We start from the raw sequence: 20,991 nt of genomic DNA on the forward strand, positions 1-20,991 counted from the left end.
AATCTGTGCCATAGTAGAAAGTGCCTTTCTGTAAAAATTACTCTTAAGCTTTTGCTATGTGGGAGGGACAGAGGGTTTTAATTGTGTTACTAAAGTTGACTATGCTACAGTTTGCAACTGTATCTCGCATTTGAATAGAAGTCTGCAGAGATCTGGGGGACGTTTCATGCTTCACGCTGAACTGTTTAGAAGTATTGACAAAGTCATCTTAAAGAGTAAAATCAAACCAAAAAACCTCAAAGCAACAACAGAACAACAAGAAGAAAGAAACAAACAACGTTTTGTCTGTCAAAGTAGTGAAAGAAGTTAATGGTTTAAATAATGAAGATTTACTGGAACATGAAAGTTTTTCCACACAAAAGGATAAGAGAGAAGTTACTGAACTTAGGTTAGGCTTTAAGAGTATAGACATTCTAATGTACAGTCACGATTTCTTAAAACTTTAGTCTTCTCTCACAGGAGTAATAGTGTTGAGTTCTATCTAATACTGCTATAACAGGGGAGTTGATTATTGTAAGATTCCATAAATGATAGATTCACTGATATTTTCTTGTCTTCATGATGTGTTGTGAAAGGACAAATATTTTTGTTACCTTTTTTTTTCTCCTCACAGTTTTACAGGCTTTACCTCTGTTCTCATTTATCAGCACCAATAAACTTCCTGGATTCTAGATTTTTCTAGGCTGAAACTTTAAACTTCTGAGTTGCCCTTCAGTGGATGATTCTGTTTTGTATATGGCTGAGTTTTTTCATTCTTAATTAATGTGGTGTTTTAAGTTTACTTTTACCAGAAATTACTTGTGTTCAGGGTTTTGAATGTGTTTGAGTACTGTGAAACTGAGCCTGGATTTCTGTGTGGGAAAGACCATGTTTAGTTTGAGATTCACTGGAATTTCCCTCTCCTGTGTGAAGATTGAGACTACTGAAATGGAAGAATAGAAGCAGAACCTGTTGATTCAGGGAGGAAAATAGCATGCCTGTGTATCTCCTGAGTTAAGTACCAGTTCTTGTAATCTCTAGGTTCTCTATAACTTTTAGGGGCTGCTGGCAGGCAGAATACAGGCCATTTTTTAACATTCTGTATATAGTATTTTAGGGTGAGAGTTAACAAATTTATTGAGACTGATGGGAAGGCTTTTCTCCATAGAGGGGGGAAAAAAGCACCAAAAAATACTACTGTTGCTGAAATGAAATACTTAAATTACTAATTGAATAGAAGATAGATATTTTGCTTTCTGCTAGTTTAATTTTTTCCAGGTAGAAATAATTTGTAGTGTTTAATTGTGCAAGATGATGGATATGGCTTACAGTACATTGAGACACTTGAACATGTCCAGAGAAGGGCAATAAGGCTGGTGAGAGGCCTTGAGCACAAGCCCTGTGAGGAGAGGCTGAGGGAGCTGGGATTGTTTAGCCTGGAGAAGAGGAGGCTCAGGGGAGACCTCATTACTCTCTATAACTACCTGAAAGGTGGTTGTATCCAGGAGGGAGTTTGTCTCTAATCTCAAGCTACCAGCACCAGAATGAGAGGACACAGTCTCAAGCTGCACCAGGGGAAGTTTAGGCTCGAGATGAGGAGAAAGTTCTTCACTGAGAGTCGTTCGCCATTGGAATGGGCTGCCCAGGGAGGTGGTGGAGTCACCATCCCTGGAGGTGTTCAAGAGGGGATTGGATGTGTTACTTGGTGCCATGGTCTAGTCATGAGGTCCTAGGTGACAGGTTGGACTTGATGATCTTTGAGGTCTCTTCCAACCTTGGTGATACTGTGATATTAAGGGTATTAATGAAATTCAAGTAGCTGTGTAGATGTTGATGGGGATACAGTGGGACAGTATCCTTAATACAGTGTTTACATTTTTCAGACAATAGAGAGGAATTTATTGACACACAGTTTCACATTTTTATTAGACTTTTCTGAGAATAGTTAGTAGCACATCTGCTAATTCATGTTTTTGCACAGTGAATAGGAAATGTTTTGATGAATATAGGACTCATTGAAGTGTATGCACATGGAATGTATCTTAAACAACCATGTGTTTAAAACTTGTAACAACTCAGTTGAGCATCTGTATGAACGGATGAAAGCTTACTCAGAATAAAATAGAGTTATGTAGAAACTTAATGGGTGGAATCAGTACAGGATGGAGGTGTCGTAGTTGTTACAACAATGTTATGAATTTGCCACAGAGTTTCTGTGAAGCTGCAGAATGTTTTCATGTGTGAAGAACTAATATTTCTGGGGAGTGAACATATGCACAGTCATGCCGAGTGCAATCCAAAATAATTTATAAAGCAGTTGTATTTTCATAACAGGAGCTACAGGGAGGTTTTTTTCTCCTTGTGTGTGTGATAAAATACCATAGGGGAAGTAATTTTGCTTCAGCTAATTAAGGGTATAGGCAAGCAAGCAGGAAGAATGTGAGGATCCTGCCCCCAAGGTGAGAGCCATGGGTATTTCATGCTGGGTCAGGTACTGGTCAGTGTGTCTGGGCAAGCATTCACTGACACCTGAAGAGACCACCACCAGACATGTAGTGGTGGGGACATGCATGTTGTGGGGCAGAAGTTCTTTGTCCTTGGAACCAATCAGGATGTTGTACAGGAAGAGTTCTGTTATGAAAGCCCCCAGTGTGGGGAGGAAAGTTGTACATGCCAGAAGGTATGTACCTAGCGCTGTAAATAAACCTCCTTTAACAGACTGTCCTTCAACAAATTTTAAGGAGTGAGCTTGTTTCTCACATGTCTTTGTAGGGTCATGAATCTCTTAATGTTTTTGTTGCATTTGTTTATGACTAGGCTAAAACATTTTTCTTTGTTTGCTCCCCTTTCATGAGTTTCTCCCTTGTTTCATTTTCCTTGCTTTGACATACAGTTCCTCATAGGTCTCTACAGAGATCTTCTCTGGCTGTCTTTTTCCACCTTGGTCTTTGCTGACTGCATTCTGAATGGTCACATGCTGTATAAATAGAGGGATGGTTAATTTCCATAGTGCTTCATTTACCCTCTGAAAATGTCAAAGGTGCTGTCAAAGTGTGCTAAACTGAGTTTTAGTTTGTAGTAGCACTTTGTATGTTTGCTAATGATGCAAACGCTGGAGTTAAAATAGTGTTGCGACTGGGGGGGACTTCAATAATTCAAACAAGATAACATGAGGCAAAAGAAAGCAAGTAACAGTATTCTCATGTAATAACTAAGTAATAGTTATAATCATTTAACATGCCATCTGAAAGGGAAGTGGAAGAAGTCCAAGAGTTAAAAAAAACCCCAAAAGTAACTCCTAGGAGTCAGGATGATTGGTGAATTTGCACTATTGACTTGCCTTGAAGCAACTGGAACATGAACTCTGAGTGTAGTAGCTCTTGAAGAGGTGTGCAGAGTAGATAATACTGCCTGTAGACTTGCATAGGGATTTCTGTAGGTAATTTATGGATGCAATATAAGGATTAAGTTAAACATTTACTTTAATTGGTATCTCAACTATAATTTTTGAAATCTCTTGATTCCTGAGAAGTACAATAGGCAATGTAATTATGAACTAACCTGTCCTGACTTTTCAGCTGTTTGGAGGCTGATGTGTGTTGTGGTGTTTTGTTTTGTTTTGTTTTTTTTTTTGTCGTGTGTGTGGGGTGGTTGTTAATGTTGTTCTTTCCTCATGAACCTAGTGGTGGTAAAGAAAAAGGAGTTTTGTCATTTGGTGTGGTGTCTTGCTTTACGTTTAATTCTTTGACTCTTAAATCTTGTGTTAAACTAATAGTGCCTAGTAGAAGCTACAATAAATCTTTTACTGTAATGCAGAAGTTATACATTTGGAAGACCCTTGCTCTCTTTGTCTTGGTTCATGTCATTACCATGTGAAGCATCCTTATATCACTGTGGGGTTGTTTTTATTGTACTTGTTTGTGTAGCTCACATGTGAGAAAAAGTGGGGAGTTAAATGTGAAATTGTATTGTTTGAGTTTTTATGTTCTAAGTGCTTGAGGTGTATTTTCTAAAGTAGCTGGTTTTCTCAGGTCCTATTAATGTTTGTTATTTTGTAATGCCTTCAGATCTGATTTTGCAAGGCTTTGCAATCACATTTATCTATTTTCCCCAAATGTCTCAAGTACTTTAAGATCAGTTGGCATCTCAACTAGAATTTTTGAAATATCTTGATTCCTGACAAGTACAATAGGCAATGTAATTATGAACTAACCTGTCCTGACTTTTCTGCACCATTTTGAAAGTATGCTAGTGGTGTTTTTCCATGCAGAAACAGAAGGAATTTTTCTTCAAAAGCAGAACCTGTTAATTGAATACCTTGATGTGTCTTGTGGCCGGTTAATATATATAATGTAAATATTTGGGTATAATACTTATATAAAACTTATATACTTATATAAAACTTATATAAATTATGAGGGTTTTTGTTTGTTTGTTTTTATTCAATTACTAAGTCTGGTGCAGGTGTTACTTTTTTCCCCAGTCTTTCCCTGCTGTTCTGACCCTGTGTGGTGGCACAAGGTTGGTGCAACTGTTGTCAGTGAAGGTAACATTTCATGGCAGTAAAGAGGAGTTAGATATTCTGCTGCATGGTTATTTAATTATTTGGAGGCTTTTTTGAAATTGTTTTCTTTGAGCGTTGGTATTACAGTGGATTTCTTTGGATTTAAAAAATTGTGGTGTTTGGTTTTTTTTTTTTCTTAACACTCTCTCAATAGCAGTTTAGCTTAAGACAGCTTCTAGCTTGATAGTCAGCTAAGTCAGATGCCAGCACTATGATGAAAACCTGAAAGCTGGTCTTTCTCTGCTCTTATCCTGTCATCTCTGCAGTCTGGAGCTCTGGCAACAGTTCCCAAAGTCCTGTCCAACTCATGGACATTTTCTCCTAGTTCTCAGTATTATTTTTTTTCTGGCTCCCGCATTTCTCCATGTCAAAATAACAGTTATTTCCATAGTACCTTTAAATTCTGCATAACAGATACTGACATTTGGCCTACAGAAACCTATTTTTATACATATATGTATATATAATTTTTTTTTAATTAGCTTGATCATGTAATATAGTAGTCCTTAGTGTTTCTGCTGTGGTGGTGCTCAAGGGTGTAAGGAAAGAGGTGGTGACAGCACATGGCCCATTCTGTGGGAAAGCTGCTGTTCACTTCAGCAATTGCATGTTTTTCCCTACTAAGGTAGAAACAATCTTTTTGAAAGATGGGCCCCCTTGCATGTTAATGCCAGTTTTATCACTGCTTATGTACAGTTTGGAGTATGTCTATAAGTCAGTTGGAATATTTGCTTCTGCAGCTGTACAGAAGCAATTAATATTTGCCTGGCAATAGAATACTGCTAAAGGATTGGAATGCCAAACCACATTTAGCCAACTGTCTGAGTCCAATTGTCTGACTTATTTAATTGATCCCCTCAGTGGAATTATTTGGGAGCCATTTAAGATGCAGTACTGTGTATTTCAAATTCCCCATGTATTTGCAACCATATGTATTCAAGGAATTTAATTTTTAGGTTGCTAGAGTTCTTGGGACTTGGGTTTTTGTAACTAGCTTGCTGAACTGACAAACATATAATTTGAATAACTAAAGGCTAGTATCTGACTAAGGAATTTAGATTTAGAATGAATTTCTATAGGAAAAGTGTATGTTGTTTTGTGTTGACACTTTTATGCACTTCCCATTTAGTAAGTAAATAAGCTTCCAATGGCCAAGCAGTCTTTGAGGTGGCTTTGAAACAATCATTTATGTTTCAAGTTGACAACACTAGAACTGAATGTTCATTTTGACTGGCAAAAAGACCTAAAACTTAAATCTCTTAACTCACACTGACTCATAATAGCATTAATCAGAAAATGTCTTCAGATAAGCGGCATTGCAAACCAAAATAAGTGATAGTTTTTGTAGTTATTAATATGGTTTGAATTACTGAAGCTAATCTGGAAATTAGTCAATATCTGGTGAGGTGTTTTTTTGCAGCCCAAGCAGTGGATTTTTTTTTTTTTTTTTTTCAGTTTCCAGTCTTCTAAGTTCAATTTAGTTTAAAATGCAGCTTTTTTGCAGTAGTTAATTTGTGGTAAAGTTAACCTTCCCTTAAACCCCATCTGCAAAAATCAAATACTTTGATTTTGCTGTTTTGTCTGTATGCACCTGAAACCTGCAGAAACAAATGTTTGTTCTCTTAAGGAAGTCTGAATTTATTTGCTGCAGGCATCAGACATGCTGTATTTGAATACTTATTTCATGACTTAAAGGAAAAGTGTCTACCAGGTAGAAAATGGTGTAATGGTTTGAAATTGACAGTATTTGACCTATTACTTGTGTTCCTATTAAATCCTCTTTCAGTTGGCTGGCTTGCAAGTGGGAATATTAAACAGAGGAAATTTGAGTAGATAAAACTGTACTACCAATCTTGCCAGATTCAGAAACTGGCAACAGTCTGGCTTTTTGAGTATTCTTTTGGATCCTGGCCTTTCACTGTACTCCATACAGGATTTTTCCAGCATCCGTCTTGGAGAACCACATAATAGATGGAGGAGTGTTTGCAGGGATACCACTGGGAGGGAATATTCAGGTTCCCCTGTCAGCAGAATCATTCTTTACATCATACTGTAGTGGGTAGGAGTTCAATACACAGGTTGCATTTTCTGCTTGAGCAGTTGTTTATAGTGACCCTTAGGGAAGAAGCAGCAGAAGGTGCATAAGGGTTGTATGGGCAACAACAGCAAGCTGACAGGCAATGTGTTTTGCCATACTGGCTGGTTAAATAAGGCTTCTTTATTGCAAGAGAAGGGACAGATGAAATCAAGTTGAACATTTAAAGGGAAAATAAAAATATGAAGTGGATTTGAAGACCCTCAAAATGTCACATAATTTGTCACACGCATTCATCTATTGGCTCGTAAATGTCAGTTCTTGTAAAAGACCTTTCCAGCTTTTCTTTGAGCTTCCAGAACATTTCAGGGCCTGTTACTAGGTTTCAAAGTGAAAATGATTTTTTTTTCCCTCCAAGTTTTTAAAGAAACCTCTGAATCTGATATCTCTTGTAATTTTTTTGCTGCTCTCCTGACCTTGAAAAAGGATCTGTGCTCCTGCATGAGACATCTTGAAAGGTGGTTGGCAATCATGGAATCAACTAGCAAAGCATTTTTATTTACTTTAGTTACCTGGCTTGAAAGCTAAGCCTTAGAAAAGAACTGCTTCAGCTTCCTTTGTTAGTGTTCCTCACAGCTGAGTCACTGAAAACAGGCTTGCTTTTAGGGATCTTTTTTCCCCTCCTGTTAGCTTGTAGGTGATTTCATGATCATTTAGAGAAACAAGGACCCAACCCCCACTCCCATTTTGTTACTGCTTCTTTAGAGTTTTGCAAGAGCCAGCTTTACAAGTGTCAATGGTAGACCATAGTTGTGACTAACATTTTACAAACTAGTCGATCAACATTGCAGTAACTCTGGGCTTTTCAGAGCTTCTGCTGAACATCCTTCCTCACCATTTTAACCTGTGAGCAGTGGATTTCTGAAACTGTGAGTTGCTTCTGGAGACCTCATGAAATGTGTCACAGGGACTCAACTCATCTCTCTGATCTAGATGCATAAAATTTTAAGTGTACATTTCTTATAGAACAGGTATGTGGGCCCTCACAAAACACCAAATATAGGGGTGGTTCAGAACGACTGTTCTTGTCAAAATTATAGTTTTCATGGTGAATTTATGAGTGTATTTTCAATACACAAGGGAAAAAAACCTTATATTCAATAAATCTGCATCTCTGGCTGTCAAATTTAATATCAACACATTATTATTAACTATATACAAACCAAGGAGGCTTTGTTAATTTGAAGGTGCAGTGAGCTGAGATATTAATAGTAACAGAAGTAGGAAAAGTGCCCAAACAGTATGGTGTATGGTATTTAGTTGTAACTAGTATCATGTATATATTAAATTAATTGCCAGATCATTTTCATTCCCCAATGAGCTGTGTTCTGGGTAATATGCACTCCCATACTTGCTTCTAAAGCCCAGATAAAGGCAATCTGTTGGAATGTTTTTAAAACAATAGCTATTTAATGAATAGCTCGTGTGTGCAGGAGAAAAGAATAAGCTTGATTGCTTACAGTCTGACATTTGAGAAAGCATTTTTTTTTAGATATCTTGTATTTGCATAGCTAATTGCTGTGTAATCAGAAATAAGTGAACTGTAGCTACTTGAAACCAAAAAAATTAAAGGCAATCATCTTTACAGAGGGAAATATCCCACTTACATGCAAGCCTGTCTGAATATTAGAATTATATTTTTCTTGTGTTTAATTATAGGTGTTTGACTGAGCAGTAAATTTATGCCTGTGTATTAAAGGAGCCAATGTGACCCTGAAACATCAGCTTTCCTTTGTTCAAGCAAAGCATTGGCATTGAGAGAACTTAACAGTGTTGTGTGTTTTGATGATAAGGGATTGTGCCAGAATAGCTGTTAATTACCTGCTTTGTTTGATATGGAAAGTGGTGGTTCTGCACTTTTCTTCCCACCAGTGACAGTACTCAATTAAAACTTGTATTAAACAGTGATAATGCACTTGTTTATCTGGTGATGAAGACGTGAGGTGATGACAATTAACAGGATTTTTTTTCAGCTTTCTGGAGGCTGATTTATACGTTGTTGTGGTGGTGGGTTTTTGTTTGTTATTGTGTGGTGGGTTTTTTTTTGGTGGTTTGTTATTGTTTTTCTTATGAACCTACTAATGTTAAAGAAAAAAGAGGTTTGTCGTTTGGTGTTGTTTTGTTTGTGTTTAATTCTTTGACTCTTAAATCTTGCATTAAACTAATAGTGCCTAGTAGAAGCTAAAATAAATCTTTTACTGTAATGCAGAAGTTATACATTTGGAAGATGCTTGCTCTCTTTGTCTTGGTTCATGTCATTACTGTGTGAAGCATCCTTATATCACTGTGGGGTTGTTTGTATTGTTGTTCTTGTTTGTGTAGCTTACATGTGAGAAAAAGTGGGGAGTTAAATGTAAAATGTATTGCTTGAGTTTTTATGTTCAAAGTGTTTGAAGTGTATTTTCTAGTGTTGCTGGTTTTCTCAAGTCCTATTAACGTTTGTTATTTTGTAATGTCTTCAGGTCTGATTTTGCAAGGCTTTGTAATCACATTTATGTATTTTTCCCCAAATGTCTTGAGTATGTGACAGAACTGAATGCAGTATTTTGAGTGGGAAGCCTTCAGTATGAGATAGAATTCTCTAAGTAACAGCTGGTTTTATGCATATCTAAACAGGAGAAAAAGTGTAAGGCAAGAAATAGAAGAAAGACTTGATAATCTATGTGGATCTTCTTTCATTCACTATACAGTAAAGGTTACATTAATGCTGAACGTTCACCAAGCAAATGTATTCCCCTCATCCTAAGAAATCAAGGAATTGTTTGGTTACATTACTTAAAAAGTTTGGAGGGATCTGTGTTCAATGAACTTGAACAGCTTTATTTGAGAATGTTTAATGCTAGACTAATTTGGCCAAAAATGTAAAAGAATTAGAAGGGTTTCTGAAACAGCTTTAAAGCACGTATGCAGAATTCTTCCAAGATCTCAGTGGATATGGGGGTATATGCTAATTCAACCACAACTTCAGAGCTTTATCTCTTAGGTGAATAAACATAAGTCATAAACAGAAAGTAAGATTGCCTGAAATAATTAGACACAATGAATAAAGTCTGTTGAGAAAGCATGTTGCACATACTGCATGGTTAGGCAGTAATGCCTGGTCTTAGATCAAACTTTACAATTGACCAAAAATAAGCAAACAAACCCCATTACTACAAAAAGCTTTGTCAGGTGTGAAAAACTTCCAAGTTTTTCTTACTTTCTTGGAAAACTTAAGGGAGTACCATTGTTAAAGAGCAGAAAGCTAGCTTGTATTTGGTAGTGGAAATTTGTAATCTCACAAGGTACAAGCAAACATCACAGAAAAATCAGGTTAAAAAAATACTTTATTTGTTTGACCATCATGGTTTACAGAAAGAAAACTAGAAAGATCTCATAAGTGGTGTGATTTTTTTTTTTTAGTCAGTCTGCTTTTCTTTCTGGTCATATGAAGTGATAAATTTCATGGGATTATTTAATTGCATAAAGTTAGGAGCAAATCTTCTCATGACTACTGATTGCATTAGATGATTCATAAAGTGAAATGTAAATTTGGTCCTACTCAGCAAACCGTATAAAGTAAATAGTGCTAAGCATTAAATTAGATAAGGTATTTTATGATCTGGCATTGTGAAGTGAAATGATCTGTTTCTTTAACTGTTTTTCCATTTTTTTTCTACACTGAAACTGTAGATAAATTTTGGCATTGAAATTATTTACAGTGCTAAAATGTCTAAAGGTAAAGGAACGCTTTGTGTAGCAGTTGCCTTTCCTAGACCCTTTTGTTATGAGCAGGCTTTCCCATTATGTTCTTTATTATTCCTCTAGGACTCACAGTCACTTCTGGGGCAGGGGGGGAACTTCAGTATATCCTTGCCCTGGGGTGAGGTTCCTAAGTCTGAGACTGAACAGAAGTTCTCATTTCTAGTTATAACTTGAAAAATGCCAGCTGGGATGAACCAATCAAGTGGTTTCATCAACAGTTTTTCCTGAATTTTCCTGTTTAAGGTGAACAAAAAAATTTTTTTACAAAATAATTGCCTTGAGTCATACACTTTCTCAAAGAGGAAAAGCATACTATCTTGAGATCCTTAAAAAAATCAAACAAACCACAAAACAAACTTTAATTTGTTTTTCCAATGAGATTTGGGACATGAAACGTCCAGAAGCTGAGTTGGCTCTCTCAGCCCTCCAGGCGTCCTCTGGAATACTACTATTTGTTAAGCATCATCATAACAAGTTTTACGTATCACAACACATAAGGAAAATTCAGACCCCTTATCTCTCATTACAGTCTCTGAATTGGTGGTGTTTTTTCATTTGAAATACAGGCACACTTAGTAAATGTGCCTTTTTTCTTAATGATAAAATCAGTACTGCTAAAAGCTTGTCATGAAGCTTGTTTTTATTGTGGATGTGCACAGTGAATCATGATATCTAGCAAGCTGAGATCCTGCCTATGTAGGATCAGCAACTAAAAAATTGACAATGTGGATGGTATTTTATTTATGGTTAGGGCCTGTAGATCATGTCTCACATGAGTGCTTTTAGCTTTAACAAAGCACTTGCATGCATCTGGTATTTGCAGTATTCCATCTGCTGAGGTCATTCTTGAGCAAAACTACATAAGGTTGTACAGCAGATAGTTGTGGTGGGTTGAAGTTTCCCCCCCAACATTAACTTTGCCAGACCAACTCAGTTAGAAGCAAATCAAGCTATATTTACAAGCAAAATCTACAGTCTACAATGGAATGCAATGAATATGTAAAAAATATACAGTATTTACTGTATTATACAGAGATTTACAATCAGCAAACAACAACAAAAAAAAAAACCTGGCCAAGAACCAGGGAAAGCTACTAGCTTTTCCCTCCCTGCCTCTCCCTTACCTCTCTGTACAAAAAGGACAAGAGAGAGAGGATCAGGGAAGTTAGACTTAACCAAGGCCAGATAAAGTGCATTATCTCTCCTGAATAAAGCAAAACAGCCAGCGATCAGAACAGAAGAGAAAAGGGAAGAATTGTTATGGTACAGCTCCTCTTTTTCTAGATATTTACCCAATGAATTTGTTTAGAATCATCTTTTGTTTTCCTTTTTACACTCAGTAGTGGTTTATCTGTATTTTTATACTTTTCTGCTTGAAATCTGTAACTAAATTTTAAAGGCATAGCCTAAAACCACCATATAGTGGTGATATTGATGGTCTTTATCCACTCTCTCCATTTTCTTAGCCATTTGGACAGCTGAAAGGAGAATGTGATTCTTTAAGGGGTAAAAATTCAGAATTTACTGGGAAAGATGGTAAGGAGAATTTAACATTTAGCCCTTGGAATGTCTGTGCCTCAAAGATAAGATTTTGTTTTGTTTTGTTAATAAAATCAGATTTTGAGTGATTCCAAATTCTCTTTAAGAAAATGTGAAGAATCCATGTAGAAACTAGTAATTCCATATATTAGCAGAGTCAAGTTATGATGACCTTGGATATGCTCTAAACCATTTGTAATGATTACTGTCAGAGCAGGTTTCTTTCTCTTGAAAGGTAATCGCCTATGATATATTGGATGCCAGATTAGATCATCCTGATGATTACTTCTGGTCAAAGTCTCTGAAATTGGAAAAAAATTACTTGGCTTTAAGCTTAGATATAAAAAGAGAAATAACAGTAAGATGAGCTGGAAAAAAAAAATGCAATGTAGTGTAATTAGACTTTAATTTATCAAAGTTTTATGTAAATCACAGAAACTTTCATTTTCCAAATTTTCTTGCTTTCTGTAGTTTAGAAGGGTAATTTTCATATGTATCAAACTAGGTGTTTTACCACTTCTTTAAATTCCAGTCTCTTCAGTCTGTCTTCATACCTGCAGTTTTAGTGGTTAAGAACCACATAGTTATTTGGAGGTGGGGGTCAATATTGCGACATAGAGAACTTGTGTAATGCATGCGTTTCAGTATTCTGTGATGACCTGGCTAATAAGACTGTGTATGGTTGTCTGCATACCACAAAAACCAAACCAACCAACTCAGCACCAAAACAACAAACAAACCCCCCAACAACAATAAAACAAATCAAGCCAACAAAACACTTCTGTATTATTTACATCTGGTAATCTTAAAAGGAATTTGACTTGGTATAAATACTTCTTTTCTTTTAAACGGGTGATGTAATGGGCATTGAAATAACTACAGATGTCTTTAAATCCAAATTTAATTTAACACTCTACTACATTTTTTTGTCAAATTATGCAGGATTGAAGAGGTCTGCTCACTCTTAAGGAGAGTAATGCTTGAGCTCTGTAAGTTAATCATATTAGTAGTCCTAAACAGACAAAATCTTCTTGCTGTAACAAATTACTGAAGATTCTCTGTAAGTGGTACAGCACTATCTTTGGATTGATCTAATGGTCAGTTGGCATTAAAAGCCTTGGGACATCTGTTCCCACTGTTTCATGTTTATCTTCAAGAATCAATTGAGTCTGTATTTCTTAAATTGGCCCTTCTGCAATTGTCCAAGCAGCAGGGGCAGCTCAGAGGAAGTTGTGTAGTTAGGACCACTGTTTTCAGTGATAGATGGTTGTTAAGATGGCAGAGTTAAATTTCACCTTTATATTTTGAGATACTTTAGTGTCTGTTATAATGTTTTTATTTGAACTCATAATATGCTATTTCACCTGTTGAAGTAAGACTTTCCTGATGAGAAGAATGCTTGTTCAATAGAAGACTTAGCATTTCATGAATATTTTTCTTCATAGCCTTGAATCAAGAATCTCATGTATGATCCTGTAGTCATATGCTTTTTAGACCTTAAAGCTAGTCTTCAGAACTGAACTTGATTTTCCTAATTTTGACTTACTGAAAATTAAGTATTGGAGAACATTTTAGAGAAATATATCCCCTCCCCCTGCCCATTAAAAAAAATCACCTAAATCTATTATCACTTCATAGTTCACTTCTGGAAGGAAAAACACCCACCAAGCACACTATCTCCACCTCCAACTCCATCTTCAAAAAAACCCTCCCAAAACAGTCAATAAAATTCCAATACACCATACCTTTGAATTATGTCACCGGAGTGTTTAATCTAGTGTCAGTACTCTTTGAATTGGTGCTTGCTGGTCCTTGCAGCTAGAGAAATAACTTTGTAATTGTCATAAATGCACAGAGACCTACATTGAAGAAAAGATCTAAGGTAGAGCCCAGGTCTTTGGCCTGCTTCTGTGCAGAGTTCACAATATTGTTAGGTGGCTTAAGCCAATACTGTACCTGAAAGAAATACCTGTTAAACTGTAGCTTGTGTCACAAGGTACTTCTGTTTGAGTACATCACACTAAAATGCTCTTGGAGAAAGGAATTGAGGCTAACAACAGTTTAGAATTTCAACAAGATCATGTATGTAGTGATGAGGCATTTCATCCAGTTCACTGACTTGACATTACTGAAAACGCTGTGCTGGTCAAGCACACTTTCTGTGATGCATAATTTGAAGACAACTTCTCACAGTAGAGTTTTAAGTATGTGCTTTGGATATGTTCCTGGGTTTAGGCATCCTGCTTTGTTTTTACTCAATTGCATGCTTTTCATAAGCAACATTTTTACCTTCCTTACTTATCAAAAAATTTTACTTCCCTCTTTAATATATTAGTAATTAGTACTAATTAGTAATTACATAGTTGAAATGTAGGTGGAAGGAATGGAGGATGGGCTTCAAACCATTTAAAAAGTATATTATCCCTTTTTTAAAACTGATGAGCTGTTGTGATTACTCAACAGTAATGGGTATTAGTTTAAGCTATCCTCTTTGATCATTTGCATGTGGTATGAATTTGACTGTTCTTTTCTAATTAGCCTCGTACTATGAGACCAAATGCACTGTTTTGCAAAAAAAAACAGTTTGGCAGCTTCTTTATTCTGGTAGCAGCATCATTGTAGTATATATATCTATAAGCTGTCTTACAGACATGTTGGTAGTAGAAGAGAAAATTCTGTGTGTGTCCTTTTTGTAGGTAACAAACTCATGGATTTTCCCCCTCCTCATTTCTATTTGTGGAAAAACTTCTGAAAATTGCTTTTCTACTTATTTTGCTATTTTGAAACATAAACAGGGCCCAAGAAGGATTTGAGCTTGGGTTTTCTGGATTGCCTTTTATCTTAAAATTTTAACATACAATCAAATTTGTGGGATTTTTGGTGGAGTGGCTTTCATTTGGTTTGGTTTTGTGTTGTTTTAAGGGGATGGGGGGCTGTTTGGTTTGGTTTTCTTTTATTACCCCCCTCTAGTTTTGTTGTTTTGTTTCGGTTTTATTTTTGTTTGGTTTTAGGCATCTTGGTTTTGTGTCATTTGGGTTTTGAGGATTTTTTTTCTGTATGTGGTTAAATTGTGTGAGTCAGTAATGATAGTGGGGGAAGACTTAACTCTGGAAAGACAGTTTGTGTTATGACCTGAAGGAAAACTTGGATGGGAGGATGAGGAGAAGAAAGCTGGAGTTTTTGTCCAGTGTTCTGTGACTTAGCTGCTGTTGATTGTTTTCCCTTCACTAGATTGTCTGATGGCTTCTTAGGATGTTAATCTCAAGTGTAAACAAGAAAGAATAAATAGCATCCACCATAGGATAAAATAAAAACCCTAATTCCAACTCTTCATGACTCTCTTAAACATCTTAAAGAAGCAAAATAGGGCACAAGCCCAATTTTTTTTTGCTTTTCAGGTCTCCTTTAAGAGCAGAGACAGCCATGATCCAGCAGTTTTGGAGGTAGAGGCAAGTAAATGTTTTACTTCTTGTAAACATTCCAATAAGCTCCAGCATTTCACCTATAATTTGAGGAGTCCCTGGTAGAAAAAGAATCTCAAATGCCCCCTTCCCCCTTTGCTGAATGATGAATTTGCTTTGTATTTTTGATGCAGGGAAAAATGTTTAAGCTATTATTGACTACTGACAGGCTTCGCATCAGTTACCTGTTGTTGCAATACCTAGTTGGTGTAAATGCACACAACTTTAATATTAGTAAGGTAATAATAGTTCTTTTTTCTTGTGAACCTATCTTCAAAATTCAAGTTGTTGGGTCATTCATGATAGTGATTCTGGGTAATGTTTGCTACCTCCAGCTGCTGGTGTTCAAATCAGCTTCTCAGCATTCTCACTAAGGACAATTCAACAACCTCTTAGGTACTATGTCTGTAATTATTTCTGTGCTGGGCAAATTTCTGCAAGCTCATGTTGAGCTTCTCTGGAAGATATTACTTGTACTCTTGAATTAGTAGTTTTGCTCTTTTCTGAAAGACATATTGAAGGTACAGGAAGGAATTACCCATCTGTATTGCTGAAGTTTTAAAAATCAATCAGCTTTTTGAATGCTATTGCTCTTCAGGAGATTTGCCTCCTTCACTTATCTCAGGCTGCAGTTCCAGGCCTCTATTTGGATGATACAAGTCAACACTTGCTGTTCAGTGGCATTCAGACCTTGGCTGGGTGTGCTTTCTCCCTTTCTTGAGATAGTTACTGGTGATTTAAATTACTTTGACTTGCTTTGGTGCTAAGACAGCTGAAAACTAGCGATGCAAACTTCCTTGTTGCTATTGAACCGTGAACTGGATTTCAGGCACTTTAGTACACAGAAGTGGGACTAGCAGTGCTGACTTAGAATAATTTAAACAATTGTGGGACTAGAGGCTTTGGGGAAAGTACAGTAAGGGTGCTTGAATTAGTGTGATTAAATGTATATTTTTATATATTTTATTTAATATTTTGGATGGTGGTTATCTTCAAACACTGCCATAACCTATTTACGAAGTATATTTACATGTTCTGTTATTTGGTTGAGTGACACATTCCACATATGAAGACAGTTAAACCATTTAAGCACAGATCTAAGAATTTCCAATACAGTGATTCAAATTGGAAATTAAGGTGCTGCAGTTTCCCACAAATGGGGTTCTATGGCAGATTGGCCAGGTACTCACCACTTGCTCTTCTGTCCAGCATTTTCCCAGATGCTGTGACTATAATCCGAGTTGCCATTGGCTCAGGGAGGGATAGGGGTGCCTCTCCTCTCATGCCCAGTTCATGGTCTGGAGCTTGTCCTTGGCTCAGAGAGGGCTAGGAGCCTCTCTCTCTCTCTTCTGTGCCTCATTGCCAGGCGGTAGTCTTTCCATGGCTCATCTGCAATTCAGTTCTCTTGGAGCTTTTTCTCTTTCTGCCTTGGTCCAGGTGCAAGACTAGGGTGTAGTTGTTGCCTGTTAGGACAGGTTCTTCAGCTGCTACTCAGGCAGCATTTGGCTCCAGTTGCTGTCGGTGTGAGAACAAGGCAAGTTGCCTAACTTCCTGACCGATTTAAATGCTGTCCCAAGACAATTAATGCCCTTTGGTAACACAGAAAACTGGTAACTGGACCTATAGGATGGGGCTTATCCAAACATGGCTAGGGGTACACACAGCTGTGTTACAAAGTTAATTACACGTGCTATACATTTGTCTGGACCTTCTGGACCCCAGGAACTGACCAGCTTAGCACATTTGCAGGTGCTTAGCCCATTGTCTGGGCTAGGGCATGTTTTGGGTTTGACCCTTCAGAACAATTAGTCATTCTTTCTCTATGGAGGTGATGCTTTTACCTACCCCAGCTTCTTTTTAGACACTCTTGAAATACCTGTTCTCTCCACCACACGTGTTCTTTTGGCTGTTTGTCTTATTTAGAGATGCAGACATTTGAAACAGACCTAGAATTTTTGACTGTGAATGATACTAGATGTGTGCTGATAACTGGGAAGTTAAGCAGTGAAACTCTGTACTTATGTTTTAGTTCTTCTTAATATTGGCTGTTTCTTGGGGGGAAAGGGCTGGAACTTTTTAATGTTTTTGACATATTTTTTTTCCTGTTCTAAAATAGTGAAGCTCATTTGTGACATCTGGATGCATTCTTAAATCATAATGCAGTGCAAAGATGAAAATGTAATAGCAAATACTTGGGTGCTTTAATTCTGTTGGTATCTTGCAGTTGTAACATAGAGCATATTAATGAATGATATGTAGTGTGCTGATGTTATTAATTCTTACCACATTTCTTTGAATGCTTTAAGAACTTTTTTCAGTGTGGAAACTAGTTGGGGTTTTGACTTTCTTTTGTCTCTTTTATTCATGGTAAGGAAATCTGCATCGTTCCATAGCAATACAGAGTTACATATATATTTAGAATAAACCTTTATTTAGAATAAACCAAACCAGGTTGGAAGAGACCTTCAAGATCATCGCGTCCAACCCATCAACCAATCCAACCCACCTAAACAACTAACCCATGCAACCAAGCACCGCATCAAGTCTCCACCTGAAAACCTTCAATGACAGCGACTCCACCACCTCCCCGGGCAGCCCATTCCGATGGGCAATCACTCTTTCTGTATAGAACTTCTTCCTAACATCCAACCTGAACCTCCCCAGGCATAGCCTGAGACTGTGTCCTCTTGTTCTGGTGCTGGCTGCCTGGGAGAAGAGACCATCATCCGCCTGTCTACAACCCCCCTTCAGGTAGTTGTAGAGAGCAATAAGGTCACCCCTGAGTCTCCTCTTCTCCAGGCTAAGCAACCCCAGCTCCCTCAGCCTCTCCTCATAGGGCTTGTGTTCCAAACCCCTCACCAACTTCGTTGCCCTTCTCTGGACATGCTCCAGCAAGTCAACATCCTTCCTAAACTGAGGGGCCCAGAACTGGACACAGTACTCGAGGTGTGGCCTAACCAGTGCAGTGTACAGGGGCAGAATGACCTCCCTGCTCCTGCTGGCTGCACTGTACCTGATGCAGGCCAGGATGCCATTGGCCCTCTTGGCTGCCTGGGCACACTGCAGGCTCATGTTCAGCCTACCATCGACCAGCACCCCCAGGTCCCTCTCTACCTGGCTGCTCTCCAGCCACTCTGACCCCAGCCTGTAGCTCTGCATGGGGTTGTTGTGGCCAATGTGCAGAACCCAGCACTTGGATGTGTTAATCTCATGCCGTTGGACTCTGCCCATCTGTCCAGCCTGTCGAGGTCCCTCTGCAAAGCCTCTCTACCCTCCAGCAGATCAACTCCTGCCCCCAGCTTGGTGTCGTCTGCAAATTTACTGATGATTGACTCAATGCCCTCATCCAGATCATCAATAAAGATGTTACAGAGCATGGGGCCCAGCGCTGATCCCTGGGGCACACCACCAGTGACTGGCTGCCAGCTGGATGTGGCACCATTCACCACCACTCTCTGGGCTCGGCCCTCCAGCCAGTTCCTAACCCAGTGCAGTGTGCTCCCGTCCAAGCCATGGGCTGACAGCTTGGCCAGGAGTTCGCTATGGGGGACGGTGTCAAAGGCCTTGCTGAGGTCCAGGTAGACCACATCTACAGGCCTCCCCACATCCACCAGGTGGGCCACCTGATCATAGAAGGAGATCAGGTTGGTCAGGCAGGACCTGCCCTTCCGAAATCCATGCTGGCTAGGCCTGATCCCTTGGCCATCCTGTAAGTGCTGTGTTACTGCACTCAGGATGACCTGTTCCATGATCTTGCCTGGCACTGAGGTCAGGCTGACAGGCCTATAATTCCCTGGCTCATCCAACCGGCCCTTCTTGTGGATGGGCACAACGTTGGCCAGCTTCCAGTCCTCTGGGACTATTTGGGAAAGTTTTATTGAAGTTCTGTTTTGAGAGATGGAGGGAAATGTACTACTCCATGTCAAGAGGTTTACAACACGGTCAAGAAAGGAGCAAGAATTTGTGGAGCTATTTTGAGAGTATAGTTCAGTGGGATAGATTTTGCTAGTTATTAAGCCATATTGGCTGAAGTTAATGCCTGTACCAGTTTGACAATGGAGAAGAGGGGAAAAATAAAGTAACCAGGTCAGGAAGTGGGAGGTCAGCACCTTTCAGTTGGCACTGATTAGTTGTCATCTGTTAGAAATGCATTTTGAACAAAGGGATTATGCTTGTGCTTTCCTGAAGTGTAGGAAACGCTTTCCTTCTAGCTATCACTCTAGGATGTAAGCAGAGCGTGTAATTATTTTTGTCCTCAATTCATACACAGTGCTGTCTTATTTTCTAAGATGGATGAAACTCTTGTAGAATTTAAAAAGGCATGCATATAATGATCTTTTCTCCCTAGCCTTACCATCTTCGTTCATTTTTTGATTATTCAGGAATATTTTAATATAAACTGTAAAGCTGTGGTTTGATTTTTGCAGAGGCAGGTAAGCATGCAATTGTATATAGCGGGCATTTTAACACAATAAGTTTGTAAATTCGGAAGGGTAGAAGCAGTTAATTTTTTTTTAATGACTTTTTGCATATTTCTGATAGTGCACTGGCATCTATTAAAAATTAGGCACTTAAAGCATCCTGCAGTCAACATAATCAATAGAGTTGTTGCATGCAATTAGTCATAAAGAACCCTTGGAACAGTGGGTGTACTTTGAGTTATCTAGGTGGCAGCTTGGGTGTGTAGCAAGGATTTGTGACAACTGGTGCAGTAAAACAATATAGTTGCAGTCTGTGAGAAAGGTTTCATTCAAGCACTTGGAAAGTTTGTGTTGTGAGACCAATGGTTGTGGTAGTTTTAATTCATTCAAGAGTTCAACTTATACTGTAAATTCTGTACTCAGTGTCAAATTTAGGCAGCTCTCTGTGTTCTTCATGGCGAAGTTTTGATTTATTTTTAAAGTAGAAGTTAGTTTTATTTAATTTGCACTTCTATCTTGCCTGTTACGTGTCCAGAGAAGGGCACCAAGGCTGGTGAGAGGCCTTGAGCACAAGCCCTATGAGGAGAGGAGGAGAGGCTGAGTGAGCTGGGATTGTTTAGCCTGGAGAAGAGGAGGCTCAGGGGTGACCTCATTGCTTTCTACAACTACCTGAAAGGTGGTTGTAGCCAGTAGCCAGGAAGGGGTTGGTCTCTTCTCTCTAGCAACCAGCACCAGAACAAGGGGACACAGTCTCAAGCTGTGCCAGGGGAGGTTTAGGCTTGAGGTGAGGAGATAGTTCTTCACCGAGCGAGTTGTTCATCATTGGAATGGGCTGCCCAGGGAGGTGGTGGAGTCAGCATCCCTGGAGGTGTTCAAGAGGAGATTGGACGTGGCACTTGGTGCCATGGTCTAGTCATGAGGTCTGTGGTGATAGGTTGGACTGGATGATCTTTGAGGTCTCTTCCAACCTTGGTGATACTGTGATACTGTGATATGTCTGGGTTACTTGTTTACAAATATTTTTGTTTTTTCTAATTGTTGCAACTTTGTTTCAGATAGGAGTAAAGTCATTAAACACCAAAGATTTATAAATACATGCATGTGTAATCACCGTAAGATTAAAATGTTATAGCTTTTTAGTAAACTTGCTGTTTTAATGAGAAAAAAGAGAATGTAGACAAAATACAA

At 38.3% G+C, this 20,991-nt stretch overlaps 1 protein-coding gene across 9 annotated transcripts in view; it reads left to right on the forward strand.

Annotated features, from left to right (window-relative positions):
* The window catches only part of QKI (QKI, KH domain containing RNA binding), a 162,139-nt gene that overhangs the window by 70,591 nt on the left and 70,557 nt on the right, over window positions 1-20,991 (forward strand). For 4 of the 9 annotated variants that reach the window (XM_068152913.1, XM_068152920.1, XM_068152927.1 and 1 more), the window contains exon 4: window positions 15,320-15,370. The exons of the other annotated variants lie outside the window; for them this stretch is intronic. In XM_068152913.1, the coding sequence (XP_068009014.1) occupies window positions 15,320-15,370 (51 nt within the window). The remainder of the gene's footprint in view (window positions 1-15,319; window positions 15,371-20,991) is intronic. 9 annotated transcript variants of the gene reach the window in all.

Source organism: Melanerpes formicivorus, unplaced genomic scaffold (genome assembly GCF_026170545.1).
Source record: "Melanerpes formicivorus ecotype bairdi unplaced genomic scaffold, bMelFor1.0.p_v2 SCAF_2, whole genome shotgun sequence".
Lineage (NCBI taxonomy): Eukaryota > Metazoa > Chordata > Aves > Piciformes > Picidae > Melanerpes > Melanerpes formicivorus.